This window comes from Leucoraja erinacea, chromosome 32 (assembly GCF_028641065.1).
Source record: "Leucoraja erinacea ecotype New England chromosome 32, Leri_hhj_1, whole genome shotgun sequence".
Classification (NCBI taxonomy): Eukaryota; Metazoa; Chordata; class Chondrichthyes; order Rajiformes; family Rajidae; genus Leucoraja; species Leucoraja erinaceus.
Window position 1 is genome coordinate 18,203,737 of NC_073408.1, and position 23,578 is coordinate 18,227,314.

Below are 23,578 nucleotides of genomic sequence, written 5' to 3' on the forward strand. Positions count from 1 at the left end.
CCTTGAATCTTTTCCTCTGTCCGCCTGGTAACCTCTTCCCGGGACAGATTTTGGAATGGTTTCTATTTCATGAGTCGATCGTCAGATCCACCAGAACATCTTGGTCCACCTTCACAGCTCTACGGCTCTACCCAAGACTGCAGGAACTAGCAGAGAGTTGTGAACACAGCCCACCCCATCACACAAAACCACGGAAGAAGTGTTCTGACCCGAGACGCCACCTATTCCTATGCTGCCTGTCCCGCTGGGTTACTTCAGCATTTTGTGTCTTTCTTCGATAGAAACCAGCATCGGGAGTTCCTTCCGACACACAATAACCAACCTGCCTCCGATTGACTCCATCTACACTTCACAGTGCTTTGGGGAAAACAGCGAACATAATCAAGGATCACTCACAAATGTGGCCAAAACGTGGGCAGGTGGGACTAGTGTAGATGGAGCATCTTGGTTGGCGTGTGCAAGTTGGGCCGAATGGCCTGTATGTATGCTGTATGACTCTTTGACTCTTGATGGGAGGAAATCCACATGGTCCCAGGAGGAACATGCATACTCCACACTAATACCATCCAAGTCAGGATTGAACCTGGGCCTCTGGTGCTTCATCACCGCGTTGGGCCTCTGGTGAGATGCTCACACTGGCAGAGTAACCCCTTTGCCATTCGTTGTTTAGGTGAGGCTTGTCCATGCTAGTACGAATAGCAATGGCTATGTGCAAGCCCACTGCAGAAAAGGTCAGTATCCAGCAGGAATGTACAGGTTCAGGAGTAGCTTCTTCCCCACAGCTATTAAACACTACAACCTCCAAATACGCTCTGAACTACATAGACTTGGGGGCATTGGTTTTATATTTTTGCACTATTATTGTTTGTTTATTTGTATGCATATCTGTGTGTATATATATATATGTGTTTTTTTGTGTGTGTGTGTGTGTGTGTATCTATCTTATATTACTAAAAGTCTGATCTTGACTTCCTGTTCTGTATATTGATTTTAGAAAAGATGCTGCCACTTACGGCTGTGATTTTTGGCCATCTTACTCAGAGTCCCCCTCCGCTGTGCAGGACAAGAGGATTTCTCCCTTCAATGAAAAATAAAAGAGTTATTAGTGTTTAAAAAATGTTGAGATTCCCTCTCCTGAAAGCCACGCCCCTTCCGGAGGGACCATAAAACCTGGAGGTGTTGAGTGCCTCAGTCAGTCTCTGCAAGATGGGGGAGTGAGAGGGTCACGTCTCTCAGTCTGAGCTGTGAATAACACTGAACACATGTCTACTAAACTGTGAGTGGTTTTACTGACCTGTCAGTACCCTTAGTGTGGTTTGAAAATATAGTTTGGAAATGCTAAAGCTGTGCTGCCATTGGTTTGGAAATGCTAAAGCTGTGCTGCCTTTGGTTTGGAAATGCTAAAGCTGTGTTGCCTTTGGTTTGGAAATGCTAAAGCTGTGTTGCGTAATTAAAGTTGCCTTGCCTAATTAAAGTTGCCTTGCCTAATTAAAGTTGCCTTTCCCAATTAAAGTTGCCTTTCCCAATTAAAGTTGCCTTGCCTAATTAAAGTTGCCTTGCCTAATTAAAGTTGCCTTGCCTTCTATATAATTAAAAGTCTAATCTTGACCACTTCCTGTTTGTGCTTTATATTGATTTTAGAAAATACACTACCACGTACGGCTGTGATTTTTGGCCATCTTACTCAGAGGCCCCCTCCGCTCATCAGGCGCTGAGGATTTTTCCCATCGATGAAAAATAAAAGAGTTATTAGTGTTAAAAAAATGTTGAGATTCTCTCTCCTGTCAATCACGCCATGGAGGCCATTGGTGGGGGGGAGGGGGGGGAGGACTATAAAACCCAGAAGTGTGGGCATGGCTCAGTCGCTGCAAGAAGGAGGAAGGAGAGGTCATGACTCGCTGTCTTTAGTGGCCTTGCACCCTGCTTGAAATGGCATGAAACTGCACTTGAATTTGGTGGCCTTGCACCCTGCTTGAACTGGAATTTCAAGGAATAGCCATGAGTCAACTACCAGCCCACCAGCCGTGAGTGAGTGAGCCGTCAGCCCAATAATTCATTCGGCCCACAATGCCCATACTAGCCCTCTGGAAACCAGCCCCTTCAGTCCACAACACCCATACTAGCGCTCCAGAAAATATTGGAATTAGTGGAGAGGTGGAATTGGTGGAGAGGAAGAATATTGCACTGGGGGACTCTGTGATGCTGGGACCCAATGGGTCCCACTTATATATATATATATATATATTTGTGTTTATATATATATATAATATGTGTGTGTATGTATATATATATATATATATATATGTGTGTGTATGTGTATATATATATATATATATATGTGTGTGTGTGTATATATCTATATGTGTGTGTATATATATATATATATATATATATATATATATACACACACACTTACCTATTTTTCTTGTTTATTATATAGTTTACAGTGTACAATGTTTGCATATTCTGTCGTGCTGCTGCAAGTAAGATTTTTATTCTGTCTGGGACATATGATAATAAAACACTCTTGACTCTTGAAGAAGGGAAAGTAGAAAGCAGAAGAATTTAGACTAATCAGCAGCTGTCAGTTCAACATGAGGATAGAGTGGTAAAGAAGGCTTAAGGTATTCTTGCCTTTATTGATCCGGCCATTGAGAATGTCAGGAAGTCATGATGCAGCTTTAAAAGACTGGTTGGCCACATTTGGGATATTGCGTGGTTCTGGTCGCCCCATTATAGGAAGGATGCGTAGGCTTTGGAGAACGTGTAGAAGAGGTTTACCAGAATGTTGCCTAGATTAGAGGGTATCAGTTACAAGGAGAAGTTGGACAAATTCAGATAGTTTTCAGATAGTGGTGGGATCACTCTGCCTGCGGTGGTGGTGGGGGACAGCAGATATAATCGTGGTGTTTTAGAAGATTTTAGATAGGCTCATGGATTTGCAGAGAATGGAGGGATATAGATTCTGTGCAGTCCAATGAGATTAGTATATCTTGTCATCATGTTCGGCATGGACATTGTGGGCCGAAGGGCCTGTCCATGTGTACACCTCTATGTTTTATGTTCTAGGAGATGATGGCCAAACCCAATAGCACACGTTTTCTTTGTCTTTGCACAATTTTCTTCGCACAAATTTGAAAAAACCCATTTGCGAAAGGCTCGGGCATCCTATTGCAACACCTTCATCCAAACAAGCCTCGCGTCTAAATCGTGACCTCTGGTGGACGAGCCTAAAACTGCAGGGGCAGTATTGCCTGGGAGTGTAGGGAGTGAATGAGTGCAAGGGCCTCAGAGATAAGTCCAACCAAAAATATATGCCAAAAAAAACCAAATAAATGAATGGGGAAATGAATAAATCAGGAACTATTGCAACAAAGCGGTGAATGCCAGGAACACCACAAGAATACCAATCTGTGTCCAGAATTATTATTACTCATATTGGTCCAGCCACACACAAGAATTACAATAGTGCCTCCGAGTCCCAGGTTAAATTGCCCAGAGATAGGGATGGGACTAAACCATCAGTTTATATCAGGAAGCAAAACATTTGGCAATTTATCAGACTGCATGAGTGAGGGGGTAATAAACTAACCAAGTCACAACACAAATATTGATCTTGTTAACTCGAATCATTAAAAAAATAAAAAATTCGACACATAATATTTACCCTGGAAAGGGTTAAGATGCAGTGTGGTACGTGGAGATGTGGGTATGAAATGCAATTAACGGAGATGTGAAGGGTGCATTGAATAATATGCAAATAGCAGAGGATAAAAAAAGATTCACAATACTGAGTATGAGAGGAGGCACGATTTACTCCACGCCTGCCTTTGCTTTTGTTAATTTTTTTTTTAGAAAGGCAAATGTCCTTTAGAATGAAGCAGAGTGCTGATTTGGGGGGAAAGAACTGCAATAAAAAGCCAGCACCGCCTCTGCCTTGAGAGAAGGGTCCTTTGCATAGTCTTGGCGTGAAGACGAATTAAAGTTTGCAGCAGTAACGCACACAATCTCTCCAGCCTGCCCCGTTCTCTCATTAAACTGGAATTTGCGCCGAGCAGGAGTGGATGGAGCTTCCTTTTATCCTTGCTCCTCTCTCTCTCTCTCTCGTAGCCCAGCAGGGCTGAGTTTCAATGTGCGTGACTCTCCGCTCTTCCCTCCTCTCCCGGGAGCCTTATTAATCTCATAATTAAACATTTATTGGTGCAAGCACCTGGTTTCTACTTCCCTCCCCGAGGGATCCCGATCATACACTCACAGGAAGAGAGACACACAGAGAGTGAGTGAGTGAGAGAGAGACAGACAGCCAGCAGCGAGAGAGAAGAGTGAAAAGCCCATCAGACTGTGCTAACCTCGGCGAGTTGAAGGGCTGCCTATAGACAGCACTGTAGACTGAAGTTATTTCAACAGTCACTGAAGACATTCCAGACCTCCACTGTCGCCTCGCCTGAGCTGCACACGCACAATATTTCCTTTATTCAAAAAAAAACTTAAAAGAGAATCACAAGCTAATGTGTGATCATGATGCTCAGATACCTATTGAAAACACTACTGCAAATGAACCTTTTTGCGGACTCAATCTCCGCAGATTCAGCCAACTCGACCGACCCGCTCTTCCTATACAATGCCAGCCTGTCCACCTTCGGCGAGAACGTGACGGACATTGGAAACCTGACTTATGTCAACGGTGAGTCGCCACTATACAGAGTTTGTGATTTAAAACCATGCTGTCGGCAGCTCTCCGGTCTGGAGAGGACTGTTTAGTATATACATATATTTGATTAAAATATACCAGTTTTCCGAAGTTGGGCTAAAGAGCCGGTGGTTTAACAAAGTTTAGCAAAACAGAATCTGAACACTGTAGATTGTAAAATAAAGAAAGTTTTACACCGTTAATCTAGCTATATTTTCACTGTCTTCCTATAATTCATCTTGAATTTGATTAAAAATGAATTTATGTTTGATATTATAGCGCTCTTCCTGGACCTAGATATCACAACAGCTGCTATCATAAAACCTTTTTATTGCTGTGAAATTCTTATTAATATTTTATTGCACAGATTATTTTTGCGGAATAAGAATTATCTCAGTATTAAACCTCGGTAATGAAGATATAATTACAAATCAATTTCTAGCCTTTCATGAATAATTCTTAAAATAATATATATTTTTTGAAAGATGTGATATTTAACAATATTAGACTGCATATATTACAGAATCCATTTAATTTATAGTTCATGAGCATTTGAGTGGTTACCATTACAGGGCATATGGTGTGAGACCACCAAGTGGAGTGGTTGTGACCTGTTTAAAGTACTCTTTCTCCACCTTAGTATCCTGGCTGTAAGTCTGACTGCTTATAATCAAGCCAATTTGCATCTTGTTTTAAACGCATATAGCCTAATGCTTGGGAATTGAGAGACTGCTGATATTTTTGTTGGATCAATAGAACAGATTTTCCTGGTGAAAGTAGATTTGCTCTCCCTGACTTAAAGGGCACCTTGCCTTCCCACTAGAAGGGAGAGTGAAATATGTCATGATCAGTGCATGTAGTGTACATTTGGAGACTGTTGCCACACTCGGGTCCTTCAGCTGCTGGACACTGAGGAGGCTGAGTCTGGTGCGGGCACCCCTCAAATAAGGAAAGTTCTATCACGTCAGGGGGACACATGAGTGGCAAAGGTGTTTTGTGTGAAGACACTACTGAGTATTGACTAGCAATATTGAATGTATAAACACTAGGAATGCATTGAGTTTTTTTTTGCACGGTTATTTGTTTTCTATGTATATTTTTTATTAGAATTAGAGTATATTTGAAATTTAAATAAAACAGTGAAAGGTCATCAAGGAGGTTTTAACTGAGAAAATGAATAAGGAAAGGACTGTGATTGTAATGCCTTCTGTCGGACTGACCTGACACAAAGTCAACCTGTTTGGACATGCCACCCCACCCTGCAGCCATCTCCTCAAACACTCCTGAGACTTGTAATGACGTCCACTTTAAAAGGGAGGTGAAAGTTGAAGTGAAGGCTTGCGAAATCAATGCAAGTGCGAGTAAAGGTATTGAGAGTTGAACCTTTTCACGGTGCATTAACTGAGTCTGGGGCGGGCAACTATTTCTCCTGCCCACCTCTCCTCCACTTGTCCCCATCTTCAAAGGAGATGCTTCAACCAACATTCTTCCCTCGTGCAAGACCCGCAAAAAAAGTGACCTTGAAACTTGCTACTGCTAACACGTGATGGAAGAGAGAGTGGAGATGCATTTTACAGGAGTTTAGTTAAGAGTAGGATGGGATTAAAATTATATATTGATAGGGTTCAATACAGAAACATGGAAGCAAGTGTGTGCAGAACACAAACAGACTGGCACACACCAGTTTCTGTGTGTGAAGACTATGTGCAAAAGAAGTGTGTGATGACTGGAGAATTTTAATTATGAGAAAGGGTTGGTGGGAATGGAACAGAGGAGGGCGAGGAAAAGTTAACTGTGGTATAACAAAAATAAGGGTCTGGAAATGACGCATATGAAAAATCTCTGTTGGCTAATATAGAGATCAAGAACTAATGGACATAGATTTAAGGTAATTGATGAATGGACTGGAAGGGAATTTATAGCATTTTTTCCCCTATGGAAGAGGTGTTGTGTGCTTAGCACTAGCTCTTTAAAAGAGTGCCAGAAAGGAAACAAAAAACAGATGGATAGGAGCTGTGGCCAGCCTATCTATTGACCAGGAGCTAGGATGTGCAGTTAGGAGCACTTCTTAGGCTGCTGAGAGCATGAAGGGCAAACTGGCTTCCTCTGTGTTGCAGCTTTCTTTTTGAGTCTATGTGCTTTGTGTTGAATACATTACATCAATGTAATCCTCACAATGTCAGAAGAGGGTACTTCTATGAGTGTGAGCTAATGACCACCCTTCTTTCCAAAAAAAAAATCCTTCCCCAGATACCTTCAATAAACAAAACGTCAAACCCTCCACCTGAATAAAAGCAAACCTAGGAAACACAATTCCCCCGAACATTAGAAATGCAAAGAGTAGATCTTTGTTAATTGTATTCTTTGAATAAATTGAGCGCCTAATCTTACGATAATGATCACAATGAAGAACTGCTGGTGCTGCTCTCAAAGGGTTAGCACTCATTTTATTTCAGTGAATGATCCTGAGGTGAAACTGACTAGCTTCTTTTTCACTGTAGTGTGTGTGTGTGACATTAAAATGACATCAAACAAACTGTTGTCTGTAATATTTAATATTTAACAATTCTGCTTTTGCATTGAAGAGTTGTCCACTTTTGCAGGTCACGTCTCTGTGGAATGTTTGCAAAATGCTCCATGGTTTTTTTTAATGTGGTTTTCTCTCGGAGATTATTAGTAATTTCAAAAAGAAAACCCGATTCTCATCTGCAGCTTGTTAGTTTAATTGATTACCTTTTGTGCTCCTGACAGATCAGAAGTTTCTATGTTTAATCCCCATTCTGTGCTAAATTGGATGATGTGAATCAAGAGGGGAGATAGTGATGTTACCATTAGCCAGGATTGTTTAATAAGATTCCCTCCTGATTGCTATTGAGTGACTTTCATTGAATAGTCTATGATCAGTAGATCAGGATATCATTTGTGCTTGACTTCTCTGTGGGTGAAGAGCATCATTTGCAATTTGGGTTTGTAACTAGTATCATCTGCAGTTTGGTCATTTAAATACAGTAGATGACCTAGTCTGGTACTGAGGCTCACAGACCAGCAATTTCTATATTTAATCCCTGTTCTGTGGTAAATTGGTTGATTGGAATCGAGGGCAGAGATAGGGATGTTGCCGTTAACCAGGGTTATTTAATACAATTCCCTCCTGATTGCTATTGAGTGACTATCAGTGAGTGTCTCTGATCACTAGATCAGGAGAGCATTTGTGCTCGACTTCTCCACGCTTGAAGAGAAACTACATAACTGGCACCATACGAATGAACTGCAGGTGTTGGTTTAAATCGAGGATAGACACAAAATGTTGGAGTAACTCAGTCTGAAGAAGGATTCTTGACCCGAAAAGTCACCCATTCCTTCTCTCCAGAGATGCTGCCTGTCCTGCTGAGTTACTCCAGCATTTTGTGGCTACCTTCTGCATAACTTACAGTTTTATTTGTATGTTGAGCTTTTAGGAAAGGTTTTTGGGGGACATTTGTCTCTTCTGTGAGACTGCAGGTAACTTTCACAGAATAAATAAATCTTAGTAATTACCCTGCAATGATTGAAGTCCTAACTGATTTCAGCTCCCAGCCTCACCACCCTTACCCAGTAATTGCATACATCTGCCCTTTGCTTTAACTTCTGCAACAGTATCATGTCAATACAAAGCCTCATGTGGGAGGGTGGTGCCTGAGTAGTGGGATAAAGTTCAAGGTAGGGGCTGGTGAAGCTGATGGCCACATTGTGGTCATCGAAGCAATTCCTAAAAGGCAGATGTATGACTTCAACAAAAGAGCAGAACTAAAGAATGAGGATGTTTCTTTGGAACAGAATTATGTGCTTAGAATGTCTAAATTGGGATTGCTTTGAGAAAACACTCTCTGCGCTGCATGATGAGAAATTGTGTGCCTACTTATTCAGAACACGTTTACAATTTCATTACCCAGAGAAAAACTAATTTAGTGTCATAGACTAAAACTGTCAAATAATATAGTGCACAAGAAGGCCATTTGGCCCATTATGCCTCTGCTGGCATTTACAAGATTTATCCAATTAAGCCCATACCTCTGTGGCTTTTCACTACTGCAGAAAAACTCTCCAAATATTCATCCAAATTTCCCTTAAATTCTATTAAATCTTCTCAAACAATCCATTCCACACCCTGGCGACTTGCTACATTCATTTATTTCCCTCCTGTCATGTCTGATTCTTTAGACAATTAATAAATCTGTCTACAATTTAGTAGTGTTTTCTTTCATTATTTATGCCTCAAAACACTCAAGCTTTTGAACAGTTCTGCCCTTAAACTTTTCCACTCCAAGGATAACTATCTGGATTTCACAGATGTTCCAGAGCTCTGCTACCCTTCTAGAAACAAAACACAAAATGCTGCAGTAACTCAGCGGGTCAGGCGGCATCTAACCTTTTCCCACAGGAAACATCACCAGTCCATTCCTTCCACAGAAGCAGCCTGACCCACTGAGTTACTCCAGCACTCTGTGTTTTGGTCAAGATTCCAGCACCTGCACTTCCTTGTCTCACCCTTCTCGGAAACCTCTTGTGCTTCCTCTTCAATATCTTGACATTTTTCCTGAAGTAATCTGCACCAGTATCCCAGCTGGGGCCTAACCAGTATTTTAAAAATGTTTAGAAAGGAATTGCAAATGCTGGTTTATTCTGAAGATACACAAACTCAGCAAGTCAGGCGGCATCTCTGGAGAAAAAGGATGAAGAAAGATTCTGACCTGAAAGATCACCAAACCATTTTTCTTCAAATATATTGAAGCAGAGTTACCCCAGCACCTGTGTCTATCTTCAGTATTTAAAAATGTTTTGCATAACTTATCTGCGTACTATATATCTCGGTTTATAAACTAATGGATCTGTATTCCTGAAAGTGCTCTTTTAGCCCTGGGATGGAGGGGTTCATTTTAATTTCAAAAGACTGTAGTAGAGAGCATCAGTCTTTCGATGACCCCCTCTAATTAAAGTTCAGTTGGCTTTGCCGTTCATTGACACTGCACTGAAGTGGAGACGTGTACCGGTTAAATGATTGGTTGGGAATAATGTAGTGTTAGAAAGCCAGCCGGACTGGCCCAGTTGGTGGCGTTTGCCATTTTTAGGTCAAAACCTGGAGTGCGGAGTGACATGGGCTGAAGTTACATTTTGAAGGTTTAAGTTTGTTATTGTTATATGTACTGCGGTAAAGTGACAAGATTTGTTTTGCATGCTGTACAATCAGATCATATAATATACGTGAATATAGTCAAGCCAAACTCAAGTACAATAGATAAAGTGAAGAGAGAAATACGGAGTGCAAAATGCAGCATTGTGATGCATCAGTTTTATAGACAACATCCAATGTTTGCAATGGGGTAGAGGTGAATCAAACAGTACTCTGACTTATGGAAGGATTGTTCAGAAACTTGATAACAGAGGAAGAAGCTCCTGAGTGTGGTGGTGGGTGCTTTCAAACCTCTCTATCTTCTGCCCGATGGGAGCAGGGAGAAGGAGGAAAGATTGGGACTGGAGTTCTCTACGTCCTCTAGATCAGGCAACCACTGACACCAATTTAATTAAGCCATTGCTTCAGGCAATTGTGAAAGGTCCAGCCTACATCACTATTTTGATGTGCAGGAATTATCCTGGCACCATCTTCACACGTTCAAGTTCACTCAGATGCAGGTTAATTAGTGAGGAATTCACATGGTGTTCTATAGATCAATGTTTAAATTGGCCTCTTGTTTCAATGAACACTGGATGTGAAGGAGGTAAAATTATCTGTTTTGAAAAGCCAATTATTTCTAATTGGGCTATCGTGTTCGATGGCTACCGATTGACCTCGGCTGTGGTGGTTTTCCAATTAGTTTTGGTCACTTTGGGTAATGTGTTCTGGTGGGACTTTTAACTACCGCCCTGTGTTGGACTGAAAATATACCCACACGTACATGAGTGTGTGAGTGCATGTGTACACCAATGAAGGCAACACAGTGCTGCCTGCTGCGCCCCCTGATGGTCAAATATCTCAATGACTACCATTGGGCAGAGCTACTTTGGATGACATGTACGTGTCCCCTTCCTCGGGCTTCATTTTTCGTTCCTCTTGTGTCCTTGCACCCTTTTGTCATCTTTTTTATCCCAAGCCTTTGCCCACATCTCTGCCACTCAAACAACCCCCTCGCTTGTATCCACCCATCACTCGTCAGGCTTTGGCCCAACCTCACCTCCTTTCTGGCTTTCTCCTTCCTGCTACAATCAGTCTGAAGATGGATCCCATTCTATCCTCATCCTCCAGAGTCCCTCCAGCACTTTTGTGTTTTGCTCCGGACTGCGTCTGATCAGGGAAGGAGAAGGGGTGAAAGATGTCAAACCTGGTTGGGGATGAAATGTAAAGCTAGTGGCATTGTTGTGCTTGCCGCGGGGGTGGAAGATGTGGGAGAGATCTGGAACAAAAATGCTTGTGATTACACCTGCCCAACAACCCAATCATAATCTGCACTCTAGTTGTTTGATGTAGTAATGTCTTGCATAATTTACACATGGAATCAGCCCATTAGACCCAATTATTCAATTTCAGAATATGTGCATTACAGGAGACTCGTATTTCTTTTCGTACAATCAGCAAATTGTCCAACCTTTTCTCTCGTATTATCATTAAATATATCTTTTTCCATTTGCCTCAACAAATGTATGAACAATCTCTCCATTTTTAGCCACTTACTGGGTGAAAAATGTTCTCATAAGATTCCCTTTGTGTATTTCCTTTTACTGAAGATGTGAGTGGAAGCCTTTCTACTTGTCTGAACTGTTCCATAATGCTAAAGATCTCTTCAGTCATCTTTCTGTCTGGTCTGTGTTGGAGGAATGAAGCGCAGTGTGATTACTCATTGAGCATGCTTGTGTTTTGGAAGGTGTAGGAAGGAACTGCAGATGCTGGTTTAAACTGAAGATGGACACAAAATGCTGGTGTAACTCAGCGGGACAGGCAGCATCTCTGGAGAGAAGGAATGGGTGATGTTCGGGTCGAGACATTCTTTTGGACCTCGACCCGAAATGTCACCCATTCCTTCTCTCCAGAGATGCTGCCTGTCCCGCTGAGTTACACCAGCATTTTGGGTCTATCTTTGGCAGTGGCGGACTGGCCAGGGTGTCAGCTTGCCCGATGGCAAGTGGGCCCCTGATGAAGTGGCCCCCTATATCAAGTGGGCCTCTAATGAAGTGGGCCCCCATTGACTCCTGGCAACCAATATTTTTAGACCCAGTCCGCCACTGATCTTTGGTGTTTTGGAAGGTGGAGGGTGTCAAGGTTTATTCCCACTGACCGTATCAGTCCCCAAATCAGTGGCCCGACACTCTCCACGGCTTACAGTTTGTCGTCTCCTGTATTTTGCTGGCAGCCACCTCACTGTCCCAGATGTGCTTCAAAACTGCCGAAACCAGCAAGACGAGTGGTTCCTTTAACGGGCATGTCAGCGGCAGCATGGTTTATCTGTCCTTCTTTCCTATTTGCATGGGCCGTCGATATTTTATAATCCGCTAATAGATGGGCTGCATTTGACAGACACACCAGGGGCGCGCACATCGATGTGTGCCTGTGTCATGCAAATTGGATGATTGCAATCTGAAAGCCCGTTACTATTCCGAAGGTTAGAAGTCAAAGGCTGATGGTTTTCCAAGATGAGCCCACATTGTAATCCAAATGTCTGTCACTATGGAGACACCCAGGTTTGAACCGCAGGCTGGGGAACCTAGCATCAGCCTACACCGGGGCATTTGTCATCAGGGCTTGGCGTGACAAAATGCCCCATACTAAGCCCCTCCGTGGAGTAAATATGTTATTCAGCTGAAATGATTTAAAAATAAGTTCAGCTTTCTTTATTTGTTAGATTAAGCAAAGCATGCAAAATATCATGACAGAAGGAACTGCAGATGCTGGTTTACAATAAAAAGACACAAAGTGCTGGAGTAACTCAGCAAGTCGAGCAACATCTCTGCAGAACATGGATAGGTGACAATTTGGGTCCAGACCCAAAACCCGACACCTCTTTGCATGCGGTATCAGTGGATTCATTTTGTAGTTTACTCATTGGGGGTTGTACTTGAGCATGCCAATACTTTACTGAACTGTATGCAAAGAAAAAAATATCACTGTGCATTGGCACATGTAACAATAAAGCACCAATGACCATTCTACCTACTGACCCGAAATGCCACTTATCCATGTTGTCTAGAGATGCTGCCTGACCCGCTGAGTTACTCCAGAACTCCAGCTGTTACCTTTTGGATTATTCCAAATCGTCCGGTGGTCAACAGGGCCAAATGAACACGCACAAGCATCTTGTGCGTTACGATATTACCGTTGCTCACCCGCCGAGAAGGGCCATCGTTGGGCCATACGCACCAACTCTTTTTTTTGTTTTTTTCTGTTGGGTTGTCTGAAAATTCCCAAATCGCAAATAACTTTCCGAAGTGTTTTTCACATTCACCTTGCACATGGGCCGAGCTGCCAATGAGATTCTGCTGCTAGTCGCTGACATGATAATGATTCTGAATGAATCCTCAGCAGCTCAAATCACTCTGCACTCAAGCTCCGATCTGAGTCTTAAAATACCTTTAGACTTGCCAATCAATGACTCCCATATCCTTCCCCTCCCCCACCCCCAAAAGTCTGATTTTTGAATCTATCTGCATCCACGTATGCTGTGCAATGGACCAACAGTTTGAGTTGGTCATTGACAGTAATATCTGGCCAGGGTTAAGCAGAACTATACTGTTTTAAAAATACTGTCAGATCTCCATCATCACCGAGTCACCTTTATTCCAGAGGCTCCAGAGAAGATCATAAGAAATAGGAGCAGAATTAGGCCATTTGGCACATCATATCTGCTCTGCCATTCGACCTATGGCTGATCTATTTTTCCCTCTCAATCGCATTCTCCTGCCTTCTCCCCGAAACCTTTGATGCCCTCATTAATCACGTCTTTGGAATGTGAGAGGAAACCAACGTAACTGGAGAAAGCCCACACGGTCACAGGGAGAACGTACAAACTCCGTACAGACAGCACCCGTAGTCGGGATCGAACCCAGGTCTCTCTGTGGCGCTGTGCCAGTGTGCCATTGTTATCTGTTGTCTGAGAGGCTTCCAGGAGGAGGATGGAAAGTGGCAGAAATTTATGGAATTGGTCAAAATTAATCTGCTGTGTACTTGTGCATGCTATTGCAACAGGTTAATTTAATTGTTAAGAGAATGATATTGGTAATCCTAGTGGCAAAACCGTGTTTCCTTCCCATTGTCCACACTGACAGAGTTGGTACCAAACTTGCACTCAGTTGTGTGAAGGATTTTTATTCCTGAATCCATCAGCTCTTTTCCCCAGTTCCTCTCTCAGCCCATTGCACATCAATCTGATCAATAGATCGTGATGTGCATCACTCTGGGCTGCATTGGCTACCATGGTCAATACCAGACGCTGATATTGAACTGCAAGCTGGAACCGCAACGCTCTCAGTCACTGCCACCTGCACAGTGGAAGTCCTCTGAGAACAGCAGCATTTGTGCAGAGGACTGAGTTCTTTCCGTGATGGGAAATAGCAACAGAGTAATTGCATCAGGGATTCATTCACTCATGTTATAAGCAGTGCATGTGAACCAGCAAAAACAGAATGAGAGATTATTGGGTGTGATTTAGGCTGTCACACCTATTTATTGCTGTTCTGTATTGATAATAATTAGAATTTAGAAAGGAAACCTGGTTTTCATTCAGAAGCATGATTTTTTCTTTCCAGGCCTTCTCTAGGAGTGAAGAGATGGAGGGGGGAGAGGGGGGGAGGGGAAAGAGAGATCTCTCTATCCTCTAATCAGGACAATTTTTGATTCCATGTCATAAGGTCATAAATAATAGCAGCAGAATTAGGCCATTCGGCCCATTAAGTCACTCCAGCAGAGGCTGATCTATCTCTCCCTCCTAACCCCATTCTCCTGCCTTCTCCCTATAATCCCTGACATCTGTACTAATCAAGAATCTATCTGTCTCTGCCTTAAAAATGTCCACTGGCTTGGCCTCCACAGCGTTTCTGGCAAATTCCACAGATTCACCACCCTCTCACTCATCTCCTTCCTTCACAAATGCCCTTTAATTCTGAGGCTATGTCCTCTAGTCCAAGACTCTACAGTGAAAATCTTTTGTTGCATGCTAATCAGTCAGCAGAAAGACAATACATGATTCCAATAGAGCCATTTACAGCGAGCCATCTCTTGGCTGCTCATCCACTATCCTGGATGTTGCCATCAATATGCAAAGTTAGTCCTAACCCTCCTAGACCGATACAGGCCAGTTGAGTTGCTGCCTCACTGCGCCAGAGATCTGAGTTCAATCCCGACTACAGCTGGTGTCCATATGGAGTTTAAGTTCTTCCTGCGACCACGTGGGTTGTCTGTGGATGCTCTGGTTTCCTCCTATACTCCAAAGATGTACAGATTTGTAGGTTAATTGGCTCCAATGAAAATGGCAAATTGTCCCTAATGTGTTGGATAGTGCTAGTACACGAGGATCGCTGGTCGGTGCGGACTCGTTGGGCCGAAGACCCTGTTTCAGTGCTGTATCTCTAAACTAAACTAAACAGGTCTGATCTTCATGCTCTCCACTACTGTCCTGGTACTTCAGCACTCATCATATCTCCACTCAGCTGGGAGTGCAAACCTGTGTTAAGTGGAAGGTACTCCATCTTCAGAGCAGTGTCAGACAGTGAACAGCCATGCAGACTTTGGACATAGAAAGTCAAACGGCACAGCACAGGAACAGACACTTTGACCCACATTGTCCGCCCCAAACACAATGCCAAGTTAAACTAGCCCCTCTGCCTGCACAAGATCCATATTTCCACCCCATTCTCTGCATATCCATGTGCCTATCCAACAGCTTCTTAAATTACACTGTCATGTCTACCTTCACCACCACCACCCCGGCACTTCCTCAAGATGGTGGTTAGTTTACGAGAGAAGGAATGGGAGACGTTTCGGGACGAGACCCTTCTTCAGACAATCTCTTGCACAATACACACAGTCTTTACAAAAAGACCAAGTAATCTAAGTAATGATGATGCTGAGTACTCTATTGTACCATCCTACCTGATTCACTAACGGGGAAGTCAACCTCTGACCTTTCCGCAATCTTGCCTAATTCTGAATTTAAACACAGCAACGTGGCTAGCTCTTGCATGGTGTGGCCGTGCAAGCCATTCAGTTGTGTCATAATCATGAGGTTAAGGCCATTAAATTAGACAGACCATCTGGTATTAACTAAGGCACCGGATCTGGGTAAAATCTTTCTCAGCCGGATCTACCTTGCTAAATTCTCGCATTCAAACCTTGATGATTTAGCCAACAGCTTAACATGTGTAAGAAGGAACTGCGGATGCTTTTACACCAAAGATAGACACAAAATGCTGGTATAATTCAGAGGGTCAGGCAGCATATCTGCAGAAAAGGAATAGGTGACGTTTTGGGTCGAAATCCTTCTTCAGACACTCAGGAGATTATCCAGAGATGCTGCCTGACCTACTGAGTTATTCCATCCTTTTGTGTCTATCTTCAGCCTAACATAATTGTTCTCTCAGAATCATCTCTTCCAAAGAAGGTGCCAGACTCTTCCATCGTATTCCTTGGGTATCTCCTGCCCCACTGTTAGTGGGACATGGGTGGAGGGGGTAGTCTTGACAGGCCTCAAACTTGACTTGTGGCTACAGGCCAAATGTAGGCAAGGCGATGTGTAAGAAGGAACTGCAGATGCTGGTTTAAACCAAAGATAGACACAAAAAGCTGGAGTAACTCAGCGGGACAGGCAGCATCTCTGGAGAGAAGGAGTGGGTGACGTTTCGGGACGAGATCCTTCTTCAGACTCCGTTTCGGGTCGAGACCCTTCTTCAGACAATCTCTTGAACAAAACACCCAGTGCTGGAGGAACTCACTGGGTTTTGCAGTATCTGTGGAGGAAATGGACAGATTATATTTTGGGCCGGCCTCTTCTTCAGATTGAAGTAGTCATAAGGAAATCTCTTCTGAGTTACCCACTTCCCTTAGCTGAAGAATTGGTGTTTCTCCACGTTCAACAACATGGATGAAGATCTGAAAGTAGAAAAGTCAAGGAATGTCCTCTGGATGGGGGTACGTCAATGTCCATCACCAGAGATGTCTTGGTAGCACTGCCACTGACCAAGGTGGCCAGGTCCGGATGGATATGCACGCCAGATTAGACAGTCAAACAGGATGAGGATGCTCAAAGACCATCCCCATCTCAACAATAGTGGGACCCAGCGTGCGAGTGCTAAAGACACAACTGAAGCATTCACAACCATGCTGAAGTTAGGTCTACCAGGTGGAGGATCCATCACATCATCTTCCTGAGAAACTCACAATTTTCCATCCAACATGATAACAAATAATGGCTGACAACACCTTTAGACTTTAGAGATACAGCGCAGAAACTGACCCTCTGACCCACCAAATCAATGCCGACCAGCGATCACCCCGTACACCAACACTATCCCACATAACAGGGACAATTTTCTTTTACAACTTACCAAAGCCAATTAACCTGTGAACGTGTACGTCTTTGGAGCACGTGGTAGGAGACCAAAGCACCTGGAGAAAGCCCACACGATCACAGGGAGAGAGTATACACTCCATACGGACAGCACACATAGTCGGGATCAAACCCAGGTCTCTGGCGCTTTAAGGCAGCAACTTTACCACTGCACCACTGTGTCACACAGTATATCAGGAGGTTTGGGACCAGATTGTACCCCAGCTATAGTATGAGACTAGCTCCAGAACCAACATCCATTTAATTTAGGCTGTTCAAATACAGTTATATCTTTGGCTGATACCCAACCATGTTGTAAATTGCTCTCCTGAGTCTTCGAAACTCTCTGGGTGAAGATAGGTCTTCTCCACCCTGCACTATTTGGCTTATCCCTTTCAATGACTGCTGATTGTAGACACTCCAGCCAAGGGAAACATCAACTCCGCATCTACCAGTAGAAATCTTTCATGGTTCATCAGAACATGTAGGACATTTCAAATAATGTGCTATTTTCAGCAGCACATTAATTGGGACTGATTTAAATCAAGAGGTTCTTTGCCAAGACCCATCAGAGTGAGGATACCAATTTGTTATTTACTGGGACCGAGGCCTGTTGGGGATCTGAGTTCAATCACACCACGGCAGTAAGGAATACTTCAAATAATTAAAAAAAAATCTGGAACAAAAGTAGTAATAATGATCTTGAAACTACCAGATTGTTGTAAAAATAACTATTTGGTTCATTCCAGGGTGGGACCTCATTGAATCTTACTGAAAAGAGAAAGGCCTGGATAGAGTAGATGTAGATAAGATGTTTCCACTAGTGGGAGAGTCTAGGACTAGAGGCCATGGCCTCAGCATTAAAGGGCATTCCTTTAGGAAGGCGATGAGGAGAAATGTCTTTAGTCAGAGGGTGGTGAATCGGTTGAATTTATTACCACTGTGGAGGCCAAGTCAATGGATATTTTTAAGGTAGAAATTGATAGATTCTTGATTAGAACAATTGTCGGGGGGTTATGGGGTGAAGGCAGGATAATGAAGTTGAGGGGCAAAGATAGATCAGCCATGATTGAATGATGGAGGAGACTTGATGGGCCGAATGGCCTAATTCTGCTTCTGCAACTTATGAACGTCAGGGAGGATATTGTGCCTTTCTTCCCAAAGTTGTTGATGTTGCTTTTAGCTGCTACCTTGCTCCTTGCAAACGGAGAGGAAAATAGGCAGTGAATGTGGCAAGACTGCCCCAGACCCCATGATGCCTGGCTGGGTGTTATGCTGGGTGTTCTGAGGACCTGCAGGGACATTATCTTTCCCGCTGATGAAAGGAAGAAACTGAAAGCCAGACCACGGATGTGAAGCTGACCACTGGCGTCAGTAGCAGGCGCGTGGGCTCTAACCCCCGGATTCAATGTCGCCAGCTGTTTAATTACCTTATCACATCAGGAGAGGTGAGTACAATGACAAATTGTGTATATTGTTCCAACCCTCTCACTCTCGCTCTATCGACCCATCAATCCCTGCACCTCCTCATCATCCAGGTACACACATCCCCATTTATGCAATTACTCACGTTCTCATCTCTGCAGCACCACTGACATTCAACTTCATCTTTATGCACTGTCACGCTTCTCTCTCTCATCGCCACAATCAATAAATGTTCTACTTCCATCCATCCATGCGAATAAGTCATTAGACTCATTAATCTTTTCCTTTCTTTCCTGCAGCACCAACACGTGATTACAGACCTCCTAGTTGAGGCAGACAGCCATTGCCGTTCCTTCCGAAGTCAGACAGTTGTGATCATTCAGGAGGTGGCTTTGGAGCGAACCTGGATGCCAGAATGCATGGCTGTTAGTGACGAAGAAAGAGGTGGGGATCAGATCACCAGATCAAATCCAGCCTGATCTCAAACTTTGCCTCTACTTGTCTGGATTAGGTGCCAGGTTAATTGGTCACTAATCACGCACATGGTTCAAAGCATAAACATTTTCATCTTGTACGATCTAATTCGTATTCAGTCTCTCATAGGGCCTTCTCAACCTCCAACACTGCACAGCAGGAGGACCTCAGAGGTCTCTCACTGCCCATCACATCTTGGTAGGACTGGTAAGATGGAAAGACGGGTTTTCACTGGTGCCTTGCGCATCACCAGTGAGCAGGAGCAGGGGGCGGAAGCAGGGGAATCATTGCAAGGCCAGTGCCGTGGGGCATGGGACCCTCCAAGCCCTGCTCGGCTGGGCATGAAGGTTGTTCCTCCAGACCGACCAGTCTCTTCCAAGGTAGCAAGGAAGAATGTGTGCTGGCAAAGACTCCATCTGGACTGTGCGCTCTTGCAGAGAAAGCGGACAAGTTCACCTCGAGTTAGAGGTCCATGATGGTGCAAGCCTTTGTGTGGACATCCTTGTTCCTGCCCAGGACACGTGCAGAGACACAGACCATGGGGAAGCTCCCACAAGCATTACCCTGGAATTGTAACTTCTGTGTTGGCACAAGCAAACTTAATTGTTCAGGACCATTTTCTGGCTGGTGACAATCCTATTTTTGACTGTTGTGTCATTTCAACACATGGAACAAAGAGGCCGTGGAACAATGTGGTAATGGTTGACCAAACCATTTCAGGCTGAAATAGCTTGGTCAGCATCATTGCAAGCATGGCAGGGAGGGACATGGATCGCATGCATGTAAAGGAGATTTGTGTAACTTGGCATCATGTTTGGCACAGTGGGCATGTCGGTGTGCTCTATGTCTGTGTGATGCTTTGACTACCCAAGTCTAAGTATCTGATCTGATCTTGCACCACATCCCTGTGGGTATTCAGCCAGAACAACAGTTCCAGTGGCCTTGCCATCTGAGGTGAAGCTGATGGGGAACCCCACACAATAAGCTGCCTCCAGCATATACACGTGCATACCCAAATGGGAATTCCTACTTGGGTATGCACGTGTATATGCTGAAGCCACCCTTTCCATTCTGTATCTCTCTAATTTCATGTCTCCAAGCAAAATGTGTGCACATGCAGTAGATCTTGTTCTAGCTCACATCTCCAATAACTTACATGCAAGTCAGAATGTCCTGGGGCAGTTGGAGTGAAAGATGTCCCAGCAAATTGAGGAGGCTGCATACCCTTTGTGCAGGCCCTGCATTTTGTCAGCTGTATCCATCCCTGCCTTGTCTGTTCAACAGCTACAGGTTGCTGCTAAACCCATGGCTCCTGTGCTTTCACAGTTGATTCCACCCGAGTCTCCATAGTATTTATTGAATGAGCAACACTTAATGCAGCTAATGATCTGCAATGACCAAAATGTCTGACCCAAAAGTTAACCAGTTTAGCAGTAATCCTCGCAAAATTTCCTCCAACTGCAACAAGACAACCTCTGTGAACGCACCCAAAAGATTTTTAAAAAGGGCAGTATTTATAGTGTCAGTACATTGGTATTCACACAGGGGCAGAATATTTCCTAGGTTAGATGCCCAAACCATAATTAAAACTCTTCAATGAGCAGTCAAATTAAATTACAGTCCTGCCCGTTCCAAGGTGCTCATAATGGCGAATGCACTTGAGCTTAATCCAGAGGTTAATGGGCTAATGTTGCGTTTCCAACTTGTGGCTATTCTTGCACTTGGCACAGGTGGGGGGCACGTACCCATTTTCAGGGGTTAGGTGCACTGCCCCATTCCCCCCACCCCTCAAACAAAAAAATCTCTCCCGCCCTGTCGGAAAAGCTTTCCGCACATTAGGGCAGGATTAGCCTTTACTTAATTTCACAAATAACAAACAAAGTATTTCACTTGGAAGCAGGGTGTGAATGGCAGGCGGAGGAGAGGATAAATCAACAGCAGCGGGATGCCAGCTGCTTCCATAATGGAACGTCAGAAAAGCATTCATTCCAGCCACGTTGACCCACCCTCCTGTTGAGAGAGTGACATTCAAGCAGCATGGAAGAAGAAAACATAAGAATAAACTTCAAGATATAAGTGGTTTAGTTGAAACGAGGAGGGAAAACTTGCATCCCACTGGGGGAAATCGAGTGAAGAAAATGACATGGCCTCCTATTCATTTTTAATATCAAACTAGAAACAGAAAATGGTTTTGACTTCTCCTTTATTGAGCTGTCAAAAATTGAACTAAGTCATGGGATCCGACAGACTTATGAGGGGTTTCAAGACCGCGGTTATGTATTATCTTGTTTAACGTAATTTGCATGAGGCAGGAGAAAACGCATTAACACTCATGAAGGTCCTGTCCAATGCCTCGGCTAAGATTCTCCCCTTCATCAACACCAATGTAGAAAGTTATCTGCCTACCATCATGTGTTGTTTAGTTTGGGTTTAGAAATACAGTGCGGAAGAGAGTTGTGAATCTGGAATTCTCTGCCACAGAAATCAGTGGAGGCCAATTCACTGGATCTTTTCAAGATTTAGCTCTTAGGGCTAAAGGAATTAAGGGGTATGGGGGATAAAGCAGGAACAGGGTACTGAATTTAAATGATCAGCCACGATCATATTGAATGGCAGTGCTGGCGCGAAGGGCTGAATGGCCTACTGCTGCACCTATTTCTCCATGTTCCTAAGCAGGCCCTTCAGCCCACCGAGTCTAGGCGACCAGCAATCCCCATATACTAGCACTATCCTACACGTTGGGGACAATTTACAATTTTACCAAAGCCAATTAACCTACAAACTTGGATGTCTTTGGAGTGTGGGAGGAAACCGGAGCACCCAGGGAAAACCCACGTGGTCACAGGAAGAACATACAAACCCCATACAGACAAACAACCGTAATCAGGATCGAACCCGGATCTCTGAGTCTGCAAGGTAGCAACTCTACCTCTGCGCCACTGTGCCGCTCAAGAATCTTTGGGATTGTGCTGTGTATTCACAATTCCTGCATCATAACAAAGACTGCAACTCCAATGCACCTCGTGATCGTGAAACACCAAGGGATAGCCAGACTTCATTGAAATCATTACTTGGATGCAGTTTGTTCCTCTTAAATAGAATGGATAAGGGATTCATTTGGATTAATAGGACTTTTTTTTGGTGATGTTCAGGAGTCTAAAGGGATTCATTACACTAGCTGCAGTCGGTCAAATAGATGCTGGCTTGTATCCTTGTTGGCAAAGGGTTTTTACAGTGGCTGGGGCAGAGGTTACAGAGAGCCACACACTCCTGCCTCCCATCACCCACATATCGCCTACTCACAGCAAGACATCATACAGCAAAAATCCATAACATTGACGCTAATACTTAATGTATGACATTTTACAGCACTGCAGACAAAAGTTAAATGCAGTCAAATCTTGTTTGTGCGTCATTTTGTGTGGTATTTGAAGATGAGCATTGCCTTAACCTTTTGTCTATTGGGTGTCACCCCTTGCTCTGAATCTGTTTCGGCTGCATTAAATCCTCCGAGCTTGTTTCACGGTTAGTTCCACATAATGAGGTAAGTTTTTAATGTACAGCCATTCGTTTAAAGGAAAGCTAAATGATTGGGCCTGTCACCACTCAATTGTAGACAACAATGCGATTCCCTGGGGAGTGGGATAAAATGGGCAATTTGTTAGACAAGGAAAATTCCATGTGCATTGACGGCTGAGTAATGGGCTGTTTCAATAATGAGGCCTCATCCACACTGAGAGAAAAATGTCAAACTGAGTGGATTATTGACAATCCAAATTGACCATTTCTGGCAAGAGTTTCCTGAAATTGACCAGTAACGTCCTTGTTCAGACTGTGAGCTGGGACGAGCTTAGCCAGCTGCACACAGAGTTTTGCCGGTGAAAGTACCCTCATCTGGGAGCAGAATATACTGCACCCATCACGTTCTCATTGCTTTGCTGTGATCACCAATCCTGGGGGTGACGTCCATCTTCACTTCCCGGGATTCAACAGACTGAAGTAAGGTCTCGACCCGAAACGTCACCTCTTGGTCTGAAGAAAGGTCTCGACCCTCGATGGGTATCGGGAGAAGGCAGGAGAATGAGGTTAAGAGGGAAAGATAGATCAGCCATGATTGAATGACGGGGTAGACTTGATGGGCTGAATGGCCTAATTCTGCTCATATCACTTGTGAACCTATGACCTGAAACGTCACCTGTTTCTTTTCTCCAGAGATGCTGCCTGACCCGCTGAGTTACTCCAGCTTTTTGTGTCTATCTCCGGTTTAAACCAGCATCTGCAGTCCTTTCCTGCACAATACAGCTTTATTGGTTGTCAAATCCTTTATACCATCTTGTGTCTGTAAGAGGTTTGAGGTACAAATGCAAGTATTTTTCATGAGTGTCTCACTTTAGTGTTTTTTAATTACCTTTCTGCTGTTGAA

The 23,578-nt window shown here is 43.7% G+C and overlaps 1 protein-coding gene across 6 annotated transcripts in view; it reads left to right on the plus strand.

Moving 5' to 3' along the window:
• The first annotated feature begins 3,708 nt into the window (after window positions 1-3,708).
• robo3 (roundabout, axon guidance receptor, homolog 3 (Drosophila)) overlaps window positions 3,709-23,578 on the plus strand; it is a 472,426-nt gene continuing 452,556 nt past the window's right edge. For 2 of the 6 annotated variants that reach the window (XM_055660827.1, XM_055660830.1), the window contains exon 1: window positions 3,709-4,684. In XM_055660827.1, the coding sequence (XP_055516802.1) occupies window positions 4,519-4,684 (166 nt within the window). In that variant the 5' untranslated portion in view covers window positions 3,709-4,518. The remainder of the gene's footprint in view (window positions 4,685-23,578) is intronic. The other 4 variants (XM_055660829.1, XM_055660828.1, XM_055660825.1 and 1 more) reach the window with 4 other exon arrangements.